Here is a 24,469-nt window from a genome sequence, read left to right as displayed (position 1 = left end):
GTTTACATATACATTATACAACTTCAAACTTCATTCTTATAGAAATTTTTAAGCTGCTATACGTTTATCTAAAGGTTACTAGTTTGTTTATAGATACGTTATTTCCAACTTCAAGCTTATTTCTTATTGGCTCAGTTTGGTTTGTAAGTGAGTTAAGCACTGGCCACATGCTCACTCGGTTTGATTTAGCTTGTGAACAACCCTGTTCTTTTTTTAGAACGACGACTTTATTGTGTTTTTAGGCCACCACCTTCCCCAAATTTGGAGAGATTCGCTGTCCCACTAGGGCCAGACTATGTTGTCTTAACCAGGCTCATGCTGTCTTTAGAATTTGACTTAAGCATTCAACCGAGAAACCGTATCACTGACTACTTTTATCAGTTATTTTACTAGCAGAAGTTTCTGACGTAACGCAGTGTTTTTTTACCCAAAAAAAAAAGTAGATTAAAAAATTAAAAGGAAAAATGAAAGATGAGCAAATCTAAATGGGCCGAGAAACAAGCGAAGCCGACATCCATTCCGCATGTCAACATCTTCAGATACTTACTCTTAAATAAATAATAATTTTGAATTCACCGAGATCCATCAATGGCTACGTACAGTGATCCCAGCCAGAAGATGGACTATGTGTTTAAGGTGGTGCTAATCGGAGACTCTGCTGTCGGTAAGTCACAAATACTCGCTCGATTCGCCAGAAACGACTTCGGTTTGGACTCCAAAGCTACAATCGGCGTTGAGTTTCAGACTCGAACTCTTGTTATTGAACACAACTCCGTCAAAGCTCAGATCTGGGACACAGCTGGTTAAGAACGGTATAATTTTACTGCTTGTGTTTCTAGGGTTTGTATAATATATATGACGTGGTCAGTGGCGGACCCAGGATTTTTTGTTGACGGGGTCCCAACTTTTTCGGTTTACAAAATTTTCAGGTCGGTCGTTATTCGGGTCGGGTCGAGACGAGTAACATAATAAAACACGGAAATATGGTGTCATTGGAAACGAGTAAGTAGAAAGAATCTAGATTAGAAACTTAATAGAACATACATTTTTAATTCATTTTTATTCATACTCGAAAAACATAAACATAAGCTATATATATATATATATATATATATATATATATATATATATGGTCTTACATAAATAATCAAGACATGAAAAACTAACTCTTACACAAATAAATTATTAATTATAATATACATACATAAGATAATTAATAAAAGAATATGTAAAACCCATGTTGTTATTATATATGTTGGATGGTGATAATGACTATATGAGAGAAACTAAAAAAAACACAAATACCCCAACTAAATAACTAATATTGACTATGATATAAAAAAACAACAAAAACTGAGTATGGAGAGGCTTGAACCTGCAACCTCTCAAAGAAAAACAAGGGAATTTCCACTAGACCAGTTTAGCCTTAATAGTATGGGTTCCAAGTATTAATTTTTATGGGGTCCTTACAAAATTTAGTATACCGTCTCTAAGTATTTTTTAAAAAACATTGGTGTCCCGGGACCCCGATGGGACCTATGTAGGTCCGCCCCTGGACGTGGTTTATAATTGATTTGGCATTGTTGTTGCGAGTAATGTACGGTTGTGTTGATCTAGATCTTTGGTTTGATTTGCGAGTATATATATAATGCAAGAATCCCTAAATACGTTTGTGGTGTTTGATTCGTTGTTATCTGTCGATTACCCAAGGCGAATGGAAAAAATGATAGTAGGAAGTTCATAGTACAGTCAGTCAAAATAGCATTGACAAATGAATCAATGATCCAATACATTGAAATTACAAGCATTTCCACATTTTAGGCAATCAAGTTCGATTGCATAATATTAGCAAGTATCGCCAAAGTTTTTCTAGTTTCATTGTATTGTATTGAGCGGTGGTGCAGTGTAGATCATTGATCTGTTTGTGTATGCTATGTTGATGGAGTGTAATTTGGGCTTTCTATATCCAGCTTCCCACCGCCATTTTTATCTCTATGTTTTATGTATTGTTTGTTGACCGTACAAAAGAAAAACTTATTTTTCATTTTCATTTTAGCCTGTTAAAAATAAAGTTTCAATAAGACGTGTTATTATGGTCTTTAGGCTATATGTAGATTGTAAACACTTTAAATTGATTATGATATCACCTATCTTTTAAATTGTTACTATGGTCTTACAAAATTTATTTTTGTTTTTGATTATGCGTATACATATAAGTATCTCAATTTGTTAATGAGCAGGTACAGAGCGGTGACAAGTGCATACTACCGGGGTGCAGTGGGAGCCATGTTGGTTTATGACATAACCAAACGCCAAACATTTGACCACATACAGCGGTGGCTAGAAGAGTTGCGTAACCACGCGGACAAAAACATAGTGATCATTCTAATTGGAAACAAACGTGATCTGGAAGACCAGCGGGCGGTTCCCACAGAGGACGCCAATGAGTTTGCTCAGAAGGAAGGATTATTCTTTCTAGAAACATCCGCACTTGAGTCAACAAATGTAGAAGAGGCATTCTTGACTGTTTTGACTGAAATCTTCAGAATAGTCAACAAGAAAAGTTTGACTGCAGGGGAGGAACAAAATGAGAACCCGGGTTCTTTGGCTGGCAAGAAAATTATTGTCCCGGGTCCTGCACAAGTAATTCCAGAAAAGATGTGTTGTAGATCATAAGAGTCATTTATATATATATATCTATGGAGATAAGGTGTTGTATCGAAGAAAGGCGGTTAAAGATCATTTGTTCTTTTTGTACTTTTGTTTCCGGGTGGTGCTGGTATTTTTGGTCCAGATTCTTCCATTGTTGTATGGTTTATTGCAGAACACTACACAAGCAATTATACCGTTCGTGTATGTTATTGATCGACGGGCGTTTTAGATGCTATTTGAATGATATTCAGAGTTATGTTTTAGAATCAAAGATTTCATATATTCTAATGAAAAAGTTGGGTCAAACTGTTGACCATGGTTGACAAAATCACAAAACTGAACCCGCCGAAGGTTGGTTAAGTACAGTCAATATTCTAAAAATAAAACTTTTATATTGTTAATGGTCAATTTGGTTTACACGATCGATTTCAAGTTTTAAACCACAAACTCGACTATTAAACCGTCAAAATTGAGCTCAGAATTGTGTAAATTTCAAACTGGTCAACTTGCTTCAATTTAACACTTCGCTCCATTTCAAGTGTCTAAACAATTCTAGTCAAGACAACAGTGCTACATATACTAAAAGAGTTTTTTTTTTTTTTAAATTTGGCCATAGTATTATCTTCAGTTGTTCAAGAGTTTTATTGTGTCTGATTTGGTTCATTAGTTTAATTTTATTTATATCGAATTTTGAATTCAGGTTGTGTTACTACTTACCAGTCAAAATGAGTTAACCACACTAGTATTTAACACCACTAGAAAATTGAAATGGCTTGTGATAATTTAATTTGGGTGGACACTCATTGGACTCGTTAACAATATAATATCATAATTTTAATCATGGACAAAGTATTAACAAGATAAGAGTTCATTACAGAAAACATAAAAGCTCTTCCATTTCTGAGTTTCACTTCTTCAGGATAATAGAATTTCTTTTGAGAAAACCTTATTACTCTTTTCATTCATTTTGTTTTCCTTTAAACATTTCTTTAAATATGGATAATCAGATTGTCGAAGCACGAAACGAATTTGACCTGATTCATGACGATGTTTCCACGGATTTTTGAGATGAACGAACCACGTCTTGATCTTCTTCTTCGGCTGCGCCTGAGACCTGCAATGGTTTTCGGGGGTGTGGAGGTGACTGCTAAGATATCCTGAGGATTTCTTGTTTACAGACACAAAAAAGTGGTGGTGGCACTTATTGAGCATGACCTCTTGATAAGGAGGTGAAGACCTCCTTATATAGAGAGTCTCATGGCCACCATCATGATACCCTAATGGGCCTGGCCCAATTAGGGTTACCTCCACAAAACCCCCTCAGCCCAATAACATTGTATTAGTCCATATAATAAAATAAGCCAAACATAATAAATTTAGGATCGTAAAACCATGTTTAGTACCATACCCCTACAAGCCCCCCCAAGTCCAGTGTTGCTCCTGGACGCGCAAGCGTCTAGGTGGAGCGCTGGACTTTATGAGGTGTGTTAGGCTATGAGGCGGTTTTTTCCCTGTTCTTTGGCCTTGTCTTTATTGTCTTTGAGTTTTGGGAGATTTTCTTCATGATGGTGACGAGCTGTAAAAATAATGAAGCCTGCGCGTGAGGCGGCTTACGAGCTATAATAATAGAGCCTGCGCGAGTTGCGGCTTACGAGCTGTAATAATAATGAAGCTTGCGCGTGAGGCGACTTGCGAGCTATGAGAATAATAATGCCTGCGCGCGAGAGGCGACTTACGAGCTAAGAATAATAAAGCCTGCGCGCGAGAGGCGTCTTACAAGCAGAGAATGATATAGCCTGCGCGTGAGGCGCCTTACGAGCTATGAGAATAGTAAAGCCTGCGCGTGAGAGGCGTCTTATGAGCTTTGAGAATAATAATTAAGCTGGCGCGCGGGGCGACTTACGAGCTGAGAATAATAAAGCCTGCGCGCGAGGGGCGTCTTACGAGCTGTAGCATAATAAAGCCTGCGCGTGAGGCGTCTTACGAGCTAAGAATAATAAAGCATGCGCGTGAGAGGCGACTTACGAGCAGAGAATGATATAGCCTGCGCGTGAGGCGCCTTACGAGCTATGAGAATAGTAAAGCCTGCGCGTGAGAGGCGTCTTATGAGCTTTGAGAATAATAATTAAGCTGGCGCGCGGGGCGACTTACGAGCTGAGAATAATAAAGCCTGCGCGCGAGGGGCGACTTACGAGCTAAGAATAATAAAGCCTGCGCGCGAGAGGCGTCTTACAAGCAGAGAATGATATAGCCTGCGCGTGAGGCGCCTTACGAGCTATGAGAATAGTAAAGCCTGCGCGTGAGAGGCGTCTTATGAGCTTGAGAATAATAATTAAGCTGGCGCGCGGGGCGACTTACGAGCTGAGAATAATAAAGCCTGCGCGCGAGGGGCGACTTACGAGCTGAGAATAATAAAGCCTGCGCGCGAGAGGCGTCTTACAAGCAGAGAATGATATAGCCTGCGCGTGAGGCGCCTTACGAGCTATGAGAATAGTAAAGCCTGCGCGTGAGAGGCGTCTTATGAGCTTTGAGAATAATAATTAAGCTGGCGCGCGGGGCGTCTTATGAGCTGTATGAATAATAAAGCCTGCGCGTAAGGCGACTTACGGGCTGTAAATAATGAAGCTTGCGCGTGAAGCGGCTTACGAGCTATAATAATAGAGCTTGCGCGCGAGGCGTCTTACGAGCTAAAAGAATAATGACAGCTTGCGCGCGAGGCGTCTTATGAGCTGTATGAATAATAAAGCCTGCGCGTAAGGCGACTCACGGGCTGTAAGAATAATGAAGCTTGCGCGTGAAGCGGCTTACGAGCTATAATAATAGAGCTTGCGCGCGAGGCGTCTTACGAGCTAAAAGAATAATGACAGCTTGCGCGCGAGGCGTCTTATGAGCTGTATGAATAATAAAGCCTGCGCGTAAGGCGACTCACGGGCTGTAAGAATAATGAAGCTTGCGCGTGAGGCGGCTTACGAGCTATAAGAATAATAACAGCTTGCGCGCGAAGCGTCTTATGAGCTGTATGAATAATAACAGCTTACGCGCGAGGCGGCTTACGAGCTGTAATAATAGTGGAGCTTGCGCGTGAGGCGGCTTACGAGCTACTTTATGTCCCGCGCCATGCGCAGATGTTGCATGCGCGTGCGCGTAGACTTTGGTTTTGTGTTATGCGCCACGCGCAGATGTTGCATGCGCGTGCGCGTAGACTGTGAAATGTGTAAGCATGTGATGCGTAAGCATGTGTGATATGCGTGAGCATATGTGATGCGTGAGCATGTGGTATGAGGATTCCCATCCTTTAAGTTTGGCGGGTAGCCATATAGGATATTATGAGGATTCCCATCCTTTAAGCTTGGCGCGTAGCCATATGGGATATTATGAGGATTCCCATCCTTTAAGCTTGGCGCGTAGCCATACGGGATATTATGAGGATTCCCAACATTGAAGTTTTGCGCGTAGCCATATGGGATATTATGAGGATTCCCAACCTTGAAGTTTGGCGCGTAGCCATATGGGATATTATGAGGATTCCCAACCTTGAAGTTTGGCGCGAGGCCTGATGCGCACATGCACGGCGATGGAGTGGTGACTCGTGTGTGCGTGTGCATGGCGGAGGTCTCTTGCGCAAAGCCCAGATGGTGGTTTCCGCGGCGGCACATGCACGACTGCGGAGTGAGAATCCGCGGGCGCGCGTACATGGCGGCGGAAGTCTGGTAATTTCTGGATCTGCAATTTTAGAGTCAGATCTGCAACTTTAGACCTAAAATCCAGGTCTGTAATTTAGACCTAGATCTATAACTCTGATCTGGGCAGATCTGAAGCCCGGAGCAGATTTAAAACCATCACAGATCCGGAGACCCGATCATTCGAATCAGGCCGTTTCTTTTTGCACAGATCTGGAAGCCTCTTTTAGATCTATGGATCTTTTTGAGCTTTAATAGAACAAGCCTTGAAGCCTTTTTCTGTAAAACTTCCAGATCTGGGTTTTTCCTGGGAGAGATCTGACAGCCAAGATGAAGATCGAAGGGTAGTTCGTTGCCGTCCCACGGATGGCGCCAATGTCGAAGCACGAAACGAATCTGACCTGATTCATGACGATGTTTCCACGGATTTTTGAGATGAACGAACCACGTCTTGATCTTCTTCTTCGGCTGCGCCTGAGACCTGCAATGGTTTTCAGGGGTGTGGAGGTGACTGCTAAGATATCCTGAGGATTTCTTGTTTACAGACACAAAAAAGTGGTGGTGGCTCTTATTGAGCATGACCTCTTGATAAGGAGGTGAAGACCTCCTTATATAGAGAGTCTCATGGCCACCATCATGATACCCTAATGGGCCTGGCCCAATTAGGGTTACCTCCACAAAACCCCCTCAGCCCAATAACATTGTATTAGTCCATATAATAAAATAAGCCAAACATAATAAATTTAGGATCGTAAAACCGGGTTTAGTACCATACCCCTACACAGATTAATTTGTTCAATTTTTAAACCAGTATCGATTAGACGTGCACAAATCGGGTTCACCTTGAAAACCCGAACCGGTTCGGAACCGGTTTTTTCAAACCGGGTAGAAAATGACACCGGTTCCAGTCAGGAACCGGTTCGGTTCCCGACCCGAACCGATGCCCAAAAATGCAAACTTTTAGGAACCGGGTAGGGTTGGAACCGGAACCGGTTTTTACGTAAAAAACCGGTTCCACCGGTTTTTTTTGAAATTTAAATATTATAGCCGTTAGGAACCGGTTCCAACGGCTATATAGCCGTTTTTGACCGTTGGAACCGGTTTTTTAACTACAAATAGGTTATTTTCTTACTATAAATAGCAAGGTTTGTTTGTGTACTTGTTAAACCACTTCCAAAACTATAAAACACACTCCAAACCACAATTAACCTTAAACCGACAACAAATGGCAACTAATGATGACGTTATGGTGATCGAAACAACAAGATGCCCCGATGTTTGGGTTCATTACGATTTGTGTCTCATGACCGACTCACATGAGTTGGCACGTTGCAAATATTGCTCGAAGTTTCTTAAAGCAGGGTCCAACTCGACATTACGAAAACATACGAATAAGTATTGTCGAGAGAAAAGAAGTTTGGAAGCTAAAAAAACGGAAGTGGGAGAGTCGTCCGGCTCTACAACCCAAAAATAAGTATTCCCGGATTAAAACGACGGACTTTGTTTTTTATGTTTTAGTTGTTATGTTTAGTATCGTTTATGTTTTAATAATGTTTGTAATAGTTATTTTTTAAATAAATAAAATGTTCGTCGTTATATGGGCTAGTTTGACTTTTGTTTGACCCTTCAAAAAAAACTCGTCGGAACCGGTTTTTCCAGGTACGAACCGAACCGGTTCCAATTAAGAACCGGGTAGGAACCGGGTTGGAACTGATACTGACATACAAATAGAAGAACCGGGTACGATTTTCGGGTACAAAAATACCCAAACCGGGTATTGTACCAACCGGGTTGGAACTGGAACCGGTTTCGGTTCTGTTCCACCAGTTAGGTTCTGGAACCGGTTTTTTTGTGCACGTCTAGTATCGATAATGCTAAATATATATATATATATAAAAGTGTCAATTGCTATGCTACCAAATAAAGTGATAGCCACCCTCAATAGAACTAATCTCAATGTGAGATAAAAATGAGTGGACATCATCATAGCAAGAACACTAAGCTACACAAAGGATTCATGATAGAGATAATGCAAATGTAACCATGGGTGTATAAAATGAATTAGAGGCTTTGAATAGATAGAAATGACTAAGGAGTGCTTGATATTTCCCATGATTCCAATTAATCGTAACAAACTTTAAATACTGGCCAAGTTTTATATAATCCGAAGAGCCTCTGGCCAGTTCAAGTATGCTCATCTAGGGTAGTTTATATATACCAACAAGACTTTGGACAGTTGAGTACGCCTATCTATAAAGGTGCACAAAAAACCCGGTTCTAGACCCAACACCCATCTAGGGTTCGCTCAAGCATCAAAATACTTGAAAATGAGTAGACAACTGTTGTATGTGTGAAAACTCTTTTTGGCTGCTCAAATTATCTATGCATGTTTATACAAAACTGACACAGTACCAACTTTATACTAAAATTTATACTTATTAGCACAATAAAGGACTGCTTACAAAAATTGTAAAACAACATTATTTGTTCTACAAATATCATGGAATTGCTTTTTTATGCTTAAATGTTAACCATATGTTTATAAAAACTCAGATACTGCAAATTTTAATCATAAAACTTCGGCGCTTCCATGTAGATGAAAACTAGATAAAAGACTTCAAAACAAATAAATGTAGCACATCATCAGAAACAGTACATTAAGCCATAAAGCAGACCATAATGCCAAAAACTTTAATACGAGATAATCAGTCAAATAAACTTATAACAAAAAGGTATCAAAACAAAAGTCTCACTCATCATCAGCATAAGCATACCCTGAAACAGAGTTCATAACACTACCAGCAGAACAGTTTAGGCAGCAATAGAGGGTTTAGAAGCAGCAGACAACCTGGACCTCTTCTTTGCCAAACTCTCACTTCTCCTCTCCCTCTGCTCCTTCAACCTTGTTGCAAGAAGCTTCTGGTATTCTGCGGCCTCAGATTTAGCCCTTGCAATCCTCTTCTTCTTGTCGGCAATTCTAGCCCTCTTCCTTTGCAAAGTTAATGGTGTCACCAGCCTCTGAATCTTAGGTGCCTTGCTCACTTCCTTCCCTATAATAACATTTACAAAACAGACCCGTTAGTTGATCCAACCCAACAAGCCAACACTGATAAGAACGAATGAAAAAGACAAACGAACTAACCAGCTTTGTTTGTGAATGTACGCCTGTAGGTGTTGACATACTTCCTGACATCATCTTCCTTTGAAAGGTTGAAAAGCTTCTTGATCTTTGAAGCTCTTTTGGGACCCCTCATTCTTGGTTTCTCAACGTCAGTCAACCCCGGGAGGTCGTTTTCACCCTTTTTGACAATGACCAAGTTCAAAACTGAGAGGTCTTGGCTCACAATGCATCCGCGAACAGACTTTCTTCGGCGTTCACCGTTACGCCTACCAAAACCTCTGAAGCATGGAGTACCTAAAAAACAAAACCTAGCGTTGTTAATAAATTAACAACAAAATATAGAAATAGAAACCTATATTATAAATGGTTGTTGCTAACTAACCTCGAACAAGTAAAAGACGAACACGCCCTGGAGTTAGCACTCCCTGCTTCATTGGGAAACCTTGCTTATCGCATCCTCCCATGATCTTGAACACATAGCCCTTGAACTCCTGTAATCAAAATAAGAAAAAAGTTACAAATATAACTTTAAAAACGAAAAATATACATGACAATTATAGAAGATAGTATGATGATGCAAACATTACCTCTCCAAGCGCATCTCCACTGACTTCCTGAGAAATCCTCTTGTCGAAAAACGCCCGACTGTACCAATTATTTGAAACGCATAGTGATTAGTTTCCTTGAGATCTCTAAGCCCCAAAATCTTAGTTAGAGAGCAAATTAATAAAATGATATTCAGTTAATTACCATTTCCAAGATCAAAAATAACTTTAAAACATGTGACAATGTAAAACTACAACAAAATATAAAGGCAAAATACCATTAAAAAAAACTTATTTAATGTGCATATAATGTCAACATGTAAACTAATAGTTAAAACTGAACAGAAACTCTAATGTAGAGATGTCAGTGTCAATTTTAATCAACCACCCCAACTGTTTGATTGCTTGCATAACCAGAAGTTTTTAAAACCTCTATTAGGCTATCTATTACAGCAAACTTTTAATCACAAAGACATGGGTTAGGAATTAAAAAGAGTTAAACAAGTTAAGGTTTAACGAAATGAGCATCTATCTATTATATATCTAAAGCTTCGAATCAAACCTAATATACAAGCCAAACTAATAACAAAACATAACAGATAACAATATACAGAACAAAATCAAACGGTGATAATATGCTCTTACAGCTTTTGGTCATCGTCAATTTCGAGCTTCTTCTGGCATCCAGTTGTTGGATTTGCAATGTTGAACTACATATTTCACGTATTGAACGATTAATCTACTGAAATGTTCATGCAATTAATTTAATGAAATTAGGGTTTGAGTTAGTAACCTTCATCTTCAGGCCGCCGCGAGGATACCTGCTGCTTGAAGAGTCAGAAGAATTAGGGTTTCTGAACAAACTGATGCCATTTATTATATACGCTACTTAGTTTTTGTTTGTTTGGCCCACTGGGCTTCTAGCTCTCTTTTGGGTTCTTTATGTGCAAACCCATGAAATTATTTTAAAGTCCGAATTATGCACATATATACTCATATTTACCATAATTGAATGAAAAGATTTAATAGGTCACCATTTGATAAGAAGGCAGTAATCATGCTTTTACAATAGAATGCTCACACCAAGGCAAACTTTCGACACTACAGCTAGAGGTGTTAACTTCGAGCCGAATGTCTCACCGGAAGCAGCCTCTCTATTCCTTCGGGGTAGAGGTAAGGCTGTCTACATCTTACCCTCCTCAGACCCTACCATAGCTTTGCTATTGGTGGGATATACTGAGTACGATGATGATGATGATGATGATGATGATGATGATGATGAGCTAGAGGTGTTAACTAAATTAGCCGTCAAACATCCCTACTAATGTGTATCCTGTCTACCTGAAATCAAAATCTAGTTAAGAAAGCAGCATCTACTCGGTCGAATCCTATTCCAGCCACGCTACATGCTATGGCTGCTAACACTTGATGCCTACAGAAGATTGATAAATAAATCTAGGTGTAGTTGTGTTGCCTCTTGAACCATCTTCTTGCATGACGAATCGATCCACACATCTTCTCGAAGCACTACCTGTGAACTCCTTCACTTTGCGGACCTGGTGCTAAAGTCCTATGACTTGGTGCATGCCCATGCATCCACGCTCCTTCGTGTAGTAAACCCATGTAGCCTAGAAATAGGAATCCTTGTCATCAAGGAATCGTAAGACACTGGTGCGGCCACTCTCAATGCGAAAAGGGTTGTCAAAGCGCGTGAAATGATACAACTCGTTGCCATCTCCTATTGCTAGCTCACCCGAAGCACCTGCGTGACTGGTACTCCGGGTGCTGGTAAGATGGGACTGATGATATAACTGGTGGTCGTATCCAAATGACGTGTTGGCTCACCAACATCCTCGATGGGTATACACGAAACCTGAAACAAACGAGACCGGTATACCCGAAACCCAATGGGTATGGGCTGGTTATAGGATTAGGATTTAAAATTTTTCGCGGGTAGGAGCCGGGTATGGGATTAGATGATACCCTATCCGATTACCCAAAAAAACATGCCCATTTACCCGAATCGTATACCTGAAAAATCCTTTGTATTTTATATGTTGTGAAGTGTATATATATATAATTACATAAAAATTATAATGATATTATTTATTTATTGTCACACAAATATATGGAGTGTATTATATTAAAATTTGGTGATAATTGTTGTATGAATAAAATGTACAAAATAGTTATAATGATAAAAAAAGAAATGTACTTGAAAATCTCAAAAGGTATACCCGATACCTATGGGTAATTACCCGAAGGGTAATGGGCCAGGTATGGGACACGGTTTTACAAATGGGCCTAGGTATGAGATACCAATACCCGGTTCGAACCCCTATATACACGGCGTCTAGGGGTCAATTCGGTCCTCACAAGTCACCCTGTCAGTTCAGTGAAACCTGCTTCATGTCCGGGTTCTGCACGTAGACGATCACGCCTCGCTCGGCTCCTAAGATGGGTCATATCGGAAGATGAGGGAATGTAGGGTAGCTATGTCCCTATTCATAGATAGCGATGCTCCTCGAATGGTGGTAATCACGGTCTTACTAGGGTGTTGGCGGTGGATGGTCCATCGTTAGGGTCAACGGGTTAAGTGTAGAAATAATTGAGATAATGATGCATCAGGGGTAATCCTCTTTTCGTTGTTGGCCATCTATGCAAGCAAATAAACTTAGAGCATTCTCAGCCCGTTCCCTAATAATATGTGAGGGAGATTTGTAAATTGTACGGTATAGTTATGAGTGATTATGAGTAGAGAAGAGAGAAAATGCTATGTGGAAAAGTTAAATTTGGGGTTTTATTGTTCACACCGTATATAACTTTGTCATATTTTCTGAAAATGGTTGTGAGTGTAGGAGAGAGAAAATATAATGATAAATAAAAATACATTATTTAATTGAACAGAAGAGAGAAAATGTAATGAATTTTAGTATAATTATATGATATGTATTGGGAATGCTCTTAAACAGGTAAGCATATTCAAGTAATCAGTTATGTCCATTCCCACTCGGGTAGGGTTTACATAGGCAAATGTCAATTTTCTATTGAATTAAACTTAGAGGGATCAATTTCTTATGGTAGGGTTAGCCTAGGGTACGATATGAAACCTAATTCTCTGAAACATTTGGTTCTGATACCAGTCTATCACACCCGATACCAGGGGCTGGACATGACCAATTAATATCAACCAATAGCAGTTGAATTAGGATGTTTTAATTTCATGAAATTACTAAGTTAAGTCTCCTGGTTACAATGAAAGACTAACGGCCAACCATGACCTAAATTGTCTTTAATGCGTTGACATTGTTTAAATTATCTGTGGGTTACATCTAACATTTACACCATTATTCAAATCAAAGTCTTCACATTCGACTATGTCCTATATTCCTCGCAGGCGGCATCTAAGGCGTTGTTGGTGCAACTACGTGTGCTTCCCCAATTGTTAAGTTTCCTGAAAAGCACACACTGAAACACCTCAACTAAAATGTTGGTGAACTCATGAGCTTAAAACATATATATAGAATCAAAGTTATGTAAGTCAATCAAGTCCACAGCGAGTCCTGCATCAATTATAAGCCCTCCCAATTTATGCTAAACGTTAAATCGTCCCCGAGTAGTCATACAATAATCAACAAATATGGGATATATGTCCTAATGATTCATTGATCTCTTTGTGTGGGTACCCTGTATCAAGGTTCATATACACCTCTGTCCCAAACCCTTTTTTGGTTAATGATTGTGTAAGTTAAGGTTGGAAAAAATGGATAAACCACGTCTTCATAACCACATACCATGATAAAAGTTTTAGAGGATCTACTAGTTCTTAGAAACTTTTAAATAAAAAGGAAAGCACACGAGATGTTAAGTGTATGTCTTAAAAGTTAGTGTTCCTAAGTTAAACAGCGAATGGTAAACAACTTAGATCGGTCTAGACCTTACGTAGTGTGTCATGTGTGTTGATAGGTCACATGTGTTAGTGTCTAGATTTATAAATTTTTTATTTTAGGAAACGTTGTGTTTTATGACCTATATAACTTTAATCGAAGATATAATAAGTTGCAAGTTTTAGTTAGCTAGGTATTACTTTTAGATACTTAAATAAATGAATGGTTTGTAACAAATTTCAACAAATTATCAGCCGGCAACCGAGTTGTAAAAATCGGCATATGAAGCCGATTAATCGGCCAACTCGTCTTTGGTCAAAGTCGGTCATAGTCGGATAAAATCACCCAACTCGGCCCAATATATTCAGAAACTTTTTAGTGAAATCGGCCTAATAAAATCAGCATAAATAGACTTGTTGATCTATGTGACTAGCTCTGAAGCTTTTAAGCTTTTAAGTAAGTGATATATTATGTTAAAAGGTAAAAGTTTGAATCTTGAACTTCTATATATATATAGGCAAAGTATAAAATGAAAACTCACTTGAGTTGTGAAAACCCTATGTAACATCGTTTTTTTTGTTACATGTAATATATGTTGTTACATTTAATACAAAATATCGAAAACATAAAAAAAATGTTTTGCTATTTTTTTACTAATTTTTATATATGTTTTCAGGAGAGAGAAAGTCTAAATTAACTTTTATATTTTTTTATTAACTTTAATTATGGACCACAAGTCCACAAAATTTAATCTTTAATTAAAAAAATATGGTTGAGAATGGGTTTCTAGAGTTTTCACAACTCAAATGGGTTTTTATTCTAACTTAACCATATATATATATATATATATATATATATATATATATATATATATAATTGGGAAAGTTAACGTAAAAATGAAGTGAATGTGCTAATTGTGAGAATCAAGTAGAGTAATTATATATACAGTTAGAGTAATTATGTAATTGCATAATTACTCTACTTGATTTTCACAATTAGCACGTTAACTTCATTTTTATTTGATCCAAACCCTACATATGTGTGTGTGTCTGCGCGCGTGCGCATGTGTGTGTGCATGTAAATTTGAAAAGTTACTTACAAAAATTCCAATCCTATAAATGGCGCTTCGCAACTTCTTCAACACTAACCACAATAATTATCTATATTAGCAAGCAAAGAAAAATCTAAAATTTGGAATAGAAGGACGACGACAGCTTTTGGGCTAAGAAGTGTTTTTTCTTGTTGCGTACGTTATATTCCTCTATAAATATGAGCAGCCAGACCACATAGTTAATCTTCAATGGCGGAGCATGAGTTTCCTCCCGGCGTTATATATGATATCTTCTCAAGATCGTCGATCAAATCATTGGCTCGTATCCGATGTGCATGCAAATCATGGCTCAAATACATCAACGATCATTGCATTCAAACCATTCATCATGTCAAATAAGAACCCATGCCAATCATACATGCATGCATGCATACACACACACACCCACATACATATGCATATCTTGCTTATACTTTTGTATAAGTATTTTACGACATAGCTTGCTTTTACATTTTACCATATTTAACTCATTTATACCTTTAATCATAAACAAAGTCCCAAAAAGGCTCATGAACTTAAAAACTATAAGTTGTTTGTTTTCGTTCGAATATTCATACTTGTGTTATTCAATAAATTAGGATAAACCGTTGTGGTTTTTCCATGTCATTCATCAAACTCGCTTTTAGGCTTTGCCATTCTTGCTCCCATATCCATGTGAGTAATCATACCCCTTTGTACTTTAAACACTTTGGGGTGTATCATGCATCTGTATTAAACAATCACGGTTTTGTTATTCTTTCAATCATGCAATTCAATCTATGTTATGTGTTTATTCATGCTATGTGTTGTGTTGTATGAGTATTTAATCAATCAAGTGTGAATCAGTAACTTAACAAGCCACCGATAACGATAAGAAATCTACCCGGGTGACGCCCGTCCGAATTTGATTGGTTTTGGAATTTGGACGATCTGAACCGACTTTTAGTATAGCCATCGGGTTATGGAATCAAGTCAACAAGGTTTGATCACACATCATATGTGTTACTCAATCATACATGCTTAGACAAGCATTTGACATGTTGGATTGCGTTTTCATCTAGCTAACCGTCTTATTTATACATTAGGTAGGTACACAAGTTTGATGTTTACTTTGAAGTACAAAACGTAGTACCGCTCCCTAGGTTAATAAAACAATAAACAGTGTTATCTTTATGTTATGTAATGTGTGACATGTTTTAACGCGGTGAATTAATATTATAACTTTAATTAGTGTCATGTGCTATAAATCATCATCATTCACGCCCAGACGTATAATCTGTCGTCCGTTGTGACGTGACACTTTCCATTTGTATTTTATGTAGCATAGATAAGGCATAGCAAAAATTACCCATGTAATGCTTGAATTTTGAGGGAATAAAAACTAAAGCCAAAACCTTTATATACAACAATATTCATAAATCTTTTTAATGCCATTTTATTAAAAAGAAAAACAATGATAACAAAATCAAAAGAAAATCACAAATATGTTCAATTTAATTACAATAACAAAATATTAAAATTAAATTTTTTTCACCGGCATTTTTTTTTTCATAAAATAAAAACAATTATACATGTTACCTTGCCGACGTCAATGATGGTGGTGGTGGTGATGAGAGCCATATAAGCAGCCACCTCATCAAATAACAAATGTTTGTGTCATGCCAGCACCACCGAAAAATTCATCGGGTTAGACCCCAATTAGAAAATGCTTATAAGTTGAGAAAAAATGTTTGCAAATTGAAACGTTGAGAAGGAATTTCTTAAAATTGTATTAAAAATCAAACATTTTTCCCTTTTTATTTAGAGTTTAGACGGTTTATAAAAGAATTTATAATTTTTTTTAGTATCAATGAGTTCAGTCACCAAAAATTAAAGAGCATATAAAAGAATTTACAATTTTTTTAGTATCAATGAGTTCAGTCACTAAAAATTAAAGGTGCTCGTTTGAATATATGATCTTATACGCTCTATTAAATTCGTGAAAAAAAATTGATGTTATACATACCCCCCACAAAGGATGCATCCTTTGTAATTAGCTAGGTAACACTCCCAAATGATTATATAAATGCATGGTTTGTTTTCGTAACAAACATATTCGACTACAAGTGACAATAGTTATTTATATTAGTACACAATAATTTTATAGCTAATTATTATTATTATTATTCAAAAATTTGGAATATAGACTTGTGGGTCAAGTCACAAGGCAAGGTCTCTAAAATGATGTAAGAGCATTTCCAGTAGGTTCTCTAAATTATGTGAGGGGTTCTTCATATTTTAGAGATGATTAAAAAAGGTTGTGAGAGAGGAGAGAGCAAATGTTACTGTTCATGGTTAAATTTGGAAAAACACACTGTTCACCTCTATAATTTTATAAAGTTTTTTAAAGTGGTTGTAAGTGAAGAAGAGATAAAAAATAATGATAAAAGTATAAAAATATATTATTTAATTAAAAATGAGAGAAAATATAGTATTTTTAATGTAATTATAGAGATGAATATAGATAATAGACTGGGAATGCTCTAAGATCTACATACATATTGTACAAGGTTTACTTCTTTTTTTTTTACAAAATAACAAAAGAAGTCCTTTATGTTTAATTGTTTTTTCAATGGTCGTCCTTTAGCGAAAGAAATGGTAGAAAACATACTTCATTTTTTGAATCCCTTTCACATTACGTCATTTGACACTAACCCAGTTAATTTTTCTGAATCCTTCAGCGGAAACATTACTATATTTAAAAATTTACAAAAATAAAAACAGGGCAAGGCACATGAGGGTATTATTGTAAATTTACAATTTATTTAATAAAAACATTACTATATTTAAAAATAAATACCCCTCCCCCCATTCTCTTTATCTCTCCATCTTCTTCCTTTCTGAATCCTCATCATAGCCACCACCTACACCCCCTTCTGAACTGTACCACCGCCGCTACCATTCTTATATTCTTCAGCATCACCACCGTTCCCGTATTTCCACCCCAACCTCCCGTTACGTCCTTTAACACTAACCCAGCTAGTTTTTCTCGTTAAATCTGCTCATGTGCAAGGCACATGAGGGTATTATTGTAAATTTATAATTTATTTAATAAAAACATTAATATATTTAAAAATAAATACCTCCCCCACCCTCACCCCATTCTCTTTGGTAGCGTTTGTTATGCATGAATGAGAAGCGGAATGGAATAAGACCATTATGATGGAATGAAAAAAATGTGTTTGGTTGGTCAATGGAATGGAATAACCCATTACCATGTACATTCCATTCCCCCTAAAACACCCCAAATTCATTTCATCCACCACCTTGTTTTTTTTTTCATTCCATCTCACTTTCATACCATGTCACGTCCACCACCCTCCCACCACCATTACCCATTGCCCTCTCACCACCCACCACCACCGCCTCCACCACCCGCCACCACCGCCTCCGCCGCACGCCACCACCCACCACCGCCTCCGCCCGCCACCACCCGCCACCGCCTCCGCCACCGGCCACCACCACCCTCCTCTGCCGCCTGTCACCACCACCACCCACCTCCGCCGCCACCACCCACCACCACCTAGTAGCGCCGCTCACCACCAACTATCACTCCCGCCATCACCATCACCATCACCACCCACCATCGTCATCGCCACCACCACCCACTATTAGCACCACTTGCCACCACCAACAATCGCTCCTGGCTCCGGCCCATCGCCACCGCCTCCCACCACCATTACTACTCGCCGCCCATCGCTACCGCCGCCCACCGCCACTCACTACCATTTTTATTTTATTCCAGCTTTTCTAGCTTATCGGAAAATAAAGACTTATGATTCATTTCATTCCCACATGGTAACCAAACATGTCAATGGAATGGTAATTGTCCATTCCATTACCTCGTTCATTACATTCCATCACCCATTCCATTACCCCATATCAAACGGACCCTTTTATCTCTCCATCTACTGCCTCTCTGAATCCTCATCACCATAGCCACCGCCTACACCCCCTTCTGAACTGCACTAGCACCGCCACCATTCTTATATTCTCCAGCATCACCACCGTTCCCGTATTTCCACCCCAACCTTCAGCGGAAACCTAAAACTCCAATCAACGATGTCGGTTTGAGTAGACAAAGAGATAAGAGAGGGTTGGTGGTGGTCACCGACGATAGTGGTAATGGTTACCCGGCGATGGGTGTTTAGTATTATTAAAGGACGTCCTTTATGTTGTTTGGTTTTAATATTATTAAAGGAGTCCTTTATGTTTGAAACATCGAGTATGTTTTCTGCTATTTTTTTTGCTAAAGAACGTCTACTGAAAAAACGTTCAAACATAAATGACGTCTTTTACTATTTAGTCTTTTACATAATCAACAAAACAGAGCAGGAATCTAGATGGAGCTTTAAGCATTACTGGCACATCAAGATATAGTTTGTGCTATACAAGCGCTATTCCAGTCTTGGTTGTGTGGTAAAGGTTCTTGCTTTTGTAAGTGAAGTCCAGAGTTCATAATCTGGCATGAGAGTAGCTATTCTCTTCTTTTGGAGTAGTTTAGGAGTAGGTGTATATGAGTGTGTAGTCGTTAAAAATAGTTCTATACAATCAAACATGCTCTAGCCTAATCGGTCTCATCACACATTCTCCATGCCTTTATTTTGGTTTCGGATAATAGTTTCTCGAGGACTCAACTCAAATGGGTATGCATGTTTCACCCCTTTTGGTTTTGTTATATAAAAATAAATAGATTCAAACAATTTGATCAATAGAAAATGCCCTATAGTCAAATTTATTTCTAAGTTTTTTTTATCACAGTAACTTAAATTTCAATATTGGTTTATTATTATGACAATTAATAAAATAAAACCACTGAATGGCAATCAAATTTCACATATGTTTTATCTAGCTTACTTAACTTTTTAAAAAGTATTAAATTTATAATTTTTTTTTCACAACAAAAAGTTGATACTAATAGATCTTTTTAGCTGATAAAGAACTAAAAAATTAGATTGGCTTTGAAACAAGAAACAAACTTTGCTACTATTAAATAAAATATTGTCTATTTTATAATTTTACTAGTAACAACTATGCGTTATGGTTAACAACCCATTTTTCAATAGACAAAAGTACAACAATAAAAATTAAATATAAACACAATATTTATTCGTATTAAAACAAATATAACTGTGACAATCGTCAATTTCAGGTTAACTCCGTTAACTCAACTCCGTCAATTCAAACTTAAGATCATTGAATCTATAACGCACACTTCATTACATTTAAACTAGGGTTTAAATGACGCTTAACACTTACTACATGTGTAGTCTTTCGGGAATTGCACCGAAACGCAAACGAGTTGACGCAAACGATTGGTGAATAAACAAAAAAAAGTCAAAACAGTAATTATGTGATAATTATGTGTTAGACTTATGTGTTGTGTGATAACAACGTTATAAACACTAACTCAAGATGTAAACAAGTTAGTTTAAGCTAGATAAGTAATACTTAGAAGTGGATGGGCCAAAGTGTAACATAGTATTATTATAAATAATAATAATAATAAACCCTAACTCATTCTTTTCTTCCCCCACAATCCCGATCGGACTTCTCCCTTGGCTCCCTTGGCTGCCGCCACTTATACACACACATACAACCAAGAATTCAAGCCTTTGATTGAAGATTAAGGTGCTAGGAAGGTATAAACGACTATCCTATGCATCCTTTATAATTAATTTTGATGTTTAATGGGTTAATTGAAAACCCTAGAGGCCGATTTTATGTGTGTATGTAGTTCTTATGATTGTTGTTGATTTGTTTATGATTTGATAACTAGAATGGATATTGTTACATGTTAATTGCTTGTGTCTTTGATTTGAGTTCAAACAAAAACCCTAATCATGTATGTAATGTATAATTGATGTGCATGAGTAGTGATTATGGAGTCTAGAGTGTTATATGAATGAATGATGGTCCATAGATAGTTAATATGTTGAGTTTGGATGCAAACAGTTTCTGGACAGATTGTGTTATTGATGTTTAATTGACTGTAACGAAGTGTAAATGTGAAAATTGGTTGAGATTATTGATACTACAGTAAACTAGGTTGAGTCTAGTTTCTAAAGAATATAAACTTATAATTTTTGGACAAGTAAAGGTTAACTTTTATGATTTTACAAAAAACGTTGTGCAAAGCTGAGCTGTTAGACCTGCTGTTAGGTTGTTTTGTAAATGTTATATCTCATGAACTACGAGACCAATTGGGTTGGTTCCACTTCTGGAAGTTGACTCATTGAGTTAGGAACCTAACCCAAGTGGTCTCGCATTTATTGGATTTTTCGTTTAACGGGAATTTCAAATAACATTCTGTTGCGCATGAATTTGACTGTTGTGAGTTTGCTGTAATGATTTGATGATTGTGAGAAACCTATGTGGAATAAAAATATAATAAAATATGTTCTGGAAACCTAAGACATATATGCTTTTGTGATGATTTTTGGTAAATTAATTGTGATGCTATGATCGGTGAGATAGTACAATCTTTCAAGTAGGATTTCTGTCTCGGTGAAACTAGCTGCTGAATTTTGTGAAAATGCATGAAACATGATACTTGCTATATAATTGATATGTTTTGACCAAATTACCCTTGCGGGGAATAATTGCTAATTGATTGTCATTATTTGACCAAATTGCCCTCATGGGGAATAATTGCTAGCTAATTGTTATGTGTTGACCAAATTGCCCTTACGGGGAGTAATTGCTAGTGATGTACTTTATGAATACATGACACGTAAATAATTGCTTACACATGTAACGTATCACAAATACCTTTGTTAAAGTCATACACGATTCACAAACGAAACACGAAACATGTTATGTGCATAGGTATTATGTGCCGGGTCTAGAGACTCGATAATATTCCGACACTTAGAAAAATCTCTTTGTTATTTTAGAACGCTAGAGAGAGTTTTTCTGTGACGCGCATCTTGGTGAATTATTTTGGGAATACTTCGCAAACAGTGAGTTTCACTTTCCCCTTTTAAACTTTTTAAACGCTTTTCACTTGGGGGAGATAACATACTCCGAAAACGCATTTAAGATTTTGTTAATATAGATTATATATCACTCGTAAAGACTAAGTGGCAAACGCAATAACTAAAGTCCTTCATTCACATCGAACCGTTTAATATTGGATAATAGCGAGTCATTGTTGAGTAATACTACTGGGTTTGACAAACCCCACCCAACGCTAAACTCGACTGGAGGTCGAGTGGGTGTAATCTTGGCTAAACACATACCATGGTCGGGATAGACCTGGTGGCAAGGCAAATGATAAACAGTCAGCTTCGGTGTCAAACACTTAGTGATACTTGTTTTATAGGCTAGCTACCTATAGATATATAATTGACATAACACTATCTGGGAACGCAAAACGCTGTAACGCAAAACGCTTAACGCAAAACGCTGAACGCAAACGCTAAACACTTTATTTTGTATAAACTTGTGAACTCACCAACCTTGTGTTGACACTTTTAGTATGTTATTCTCAGGTAGCCGAGGCGGGCGCGCGGTTTAGGAACATGCATTGCTTGAAACACTTTTAACTATGCAAACTTATTTTTAACTGTTATCATTGGGTTTTAAGTCGTCCTGCGTGACGTAACATTGTTTTCTATGGTTTTACGCTTCCGCATTTAATTACTCGTAAACGTTTTCATGGTTTTGAAACTTTGTTTTATGGTTTGATTATAACTAATGATTCCGATCCTGTTAGTTCACACCCTATGACGGTAAAACTCCGTTAGTGGATTTTGAGGGTGTGACAATAACTTTCAAATTTTATGTATTTTTAAATAGTTTTAAAACATACTGCTATTAAAAGGTGTATCCACACATTTTTTTAACGACCAAACAAATTTTATAAAAAGCACTCGAAAAATACTCTAGAAACTATTCAAGCCACAAAACTAAATCACTCAGTGGAACAACAATTAAGTCATATTGGTGCCAAAAAGTACAACACCAAACCAAATAAACAAATACTAACCTTTTAGACCAAAATCAAAAGATCTTCAAGCCTCCCAAGTAATTGCGTACATCTTTGATCTATTTCCAAACTCAAAGAAAACCGAAAGCTTTAATTTCTCCCACATCACCATTAAGATTAACCGAAACCCTGTTAAACACCGCCTCATTTATAGCCCTCCAAATAACCCAAATAATGATATAATGTTTTTGCCTATCCGTTTCATAAACTTGGAGTATCTATGCATGCCAATAATATCATGAGGGTTAAACGCAAAGAAGTTTGATACCTTACACCAGGGGCGGACCTAAGCATTGCCTCCGGGTGTTGGCCGACCCCTGTGAAAAAAATATTTTTAGTGTTATGTATTTGATAAAATAATGACCGATCCCTGTGAAATCTAGAGAAAGAAGAAGGAAAATGTTTCAGTTGATTTCCACTTTGAAGTTTTTAAGACAATGTAGATCGACGGCTTCAACCTTAAGTAATCAAGTCCATTTCCATTTTAAAGTTTCTTTCAAGATAGGTGACGATTTGACTATTTCAAGAGTTAAAGTGGCGGAGTTAATGAATTATAGATAGATAGATATGAGGAGGAGTAGTGTAATTATTATTTTACTTGGAAATACTAAAAGGAAAAGTAGTCTGTCAAATACATTAATGAATCAAACAAACTCAACTACTCAACAAACATTTATTACTAAACAGATTTTTGTTTTTGTTTTAATATAATGTTATTAGAGATTTAATTTATCATTAGAGATTTAATATAATAAATATTTAGTTTTATTTTTATTTTTATATTACTTAAATGTAATTTAATTTTGTGCATCCCGAGATTAACACAATTTTGTTACAATAATTAATATAGTAATTTGGTTTTATTTTTTATATGTGACCCAACCCGACTCGACTCGAACAACCGAAAAAAATTAATACATAGCGATAGACAATTGACCCTTAAAAAATCCGACCCCTGTGAAAAAAATTTCTGAATCCGCCATTGCCCTACACCATTGTGATTTGTGAGATTAGTTGCCAAACATTTTGAGCGAACTCACATGACACAAAAAAAAGATGCTTGGCCAATTCATCTCTTTAACCACAAACCGGTCATAACACTGAACCAACATCCACATTCCGTCTAGCCAAAGTAAGAAGAGCCCGAACTCTCTTCGTTTATGCCGCCAAGCAAAAATTATAAAATACCAACCTTGCTCATGATTAAGCTATTCCAATAATTTGATCCATTACCGACCGTATGCTCGTAAAGAAACTTGGGTTGGACAGTTAGCTAGTTAAGCATTCTGTTTGGTTTTTATTTCGACACATATACCATTTTGTTTTAGGGAAAAGTTGAAATGCTAAGGGAGATAAAAATGAGAATGGTGAAAAGGATTTGTGGTCTCACAAAAAATACTCAAAGAAATATTCAAAAAAAAAAAAATTCATAACTCAAAATATAAATAAAAAACAAAAAAAATTT

At 37.2% G+C, this 24,469-nt stretch overlaps 1 protein-coding gene and 1 pseudogene across 2 annotated transcripts; one reads left to right on the top strand and one right to left on the bottom strand.

Moving 5' to 3' along the window:
• The first annotated feature begins 588 nt into the window (after nt 1–588).
• On the top strand, nt 589–2,676 carry LOC143544521 (ras-related protein Rab11D-like; annotated as a pseudogene). The gene is made up of 2 exons (XR_013137267.1): nt 589–812; nt 2,241–2,676. The product of XR_013137267.1 is annotated as a ras-related protein Rab11D-like (transcript).
• Nucleotides 2,677–8,999: 6,323 nt separating this feature from the next.
• Nucleotides 9,000–10,811, bottom strand: LOC143544520 (small ribosomal subunit protein eS6-like). Its single transcript, XM_077036610.1, has 6 exons — nt 10,792–10,811; nt 10,644–10,708; nt 10,041–10,098; nt 9,836–9,944; nt 9,475–9,747; nt 9,000–9,382 (listed from the first exon to the last, which is right to left on the bottom strand). The coding sequence occupies exons 1-6, from the start codon at nt 10,795–10,797 to the stop codon at nt 9,144–9,146; spliced, it is 750 nt and encodes a 249-aa protein (XP_076892725.1). The 5' UTR covers nt 10,798–10,811; the 3' UTR covers nt 9,000–9,143.
• Between the last annotated feature and the right edge of the window lie 13,658 nt (nt 10,812–24,469).

This window comes from Bidens hawaiensis, unplaced genomic scaffold (assembly GCF_021521415.1).
Source record: "Bidens hawaiensis isolate Kalapana, Puna unplaced genomic scaffold, B.hawaiensis_p1.1 tig00013614_1, whole genome shotgun sequence".
Classification (NCBI taxonomy): domain Eukaryota; kingdom Viridiplantae; phylum Streptophyta; class Magnoliopsida; order Asterales; family Asteraceae; genus Bidens; species Bidens hawaiensis.
Note: the sequence above shows the minus strand (reverse complement) of the source record. Positions and strands in the feature narration are given on the sequence as shown.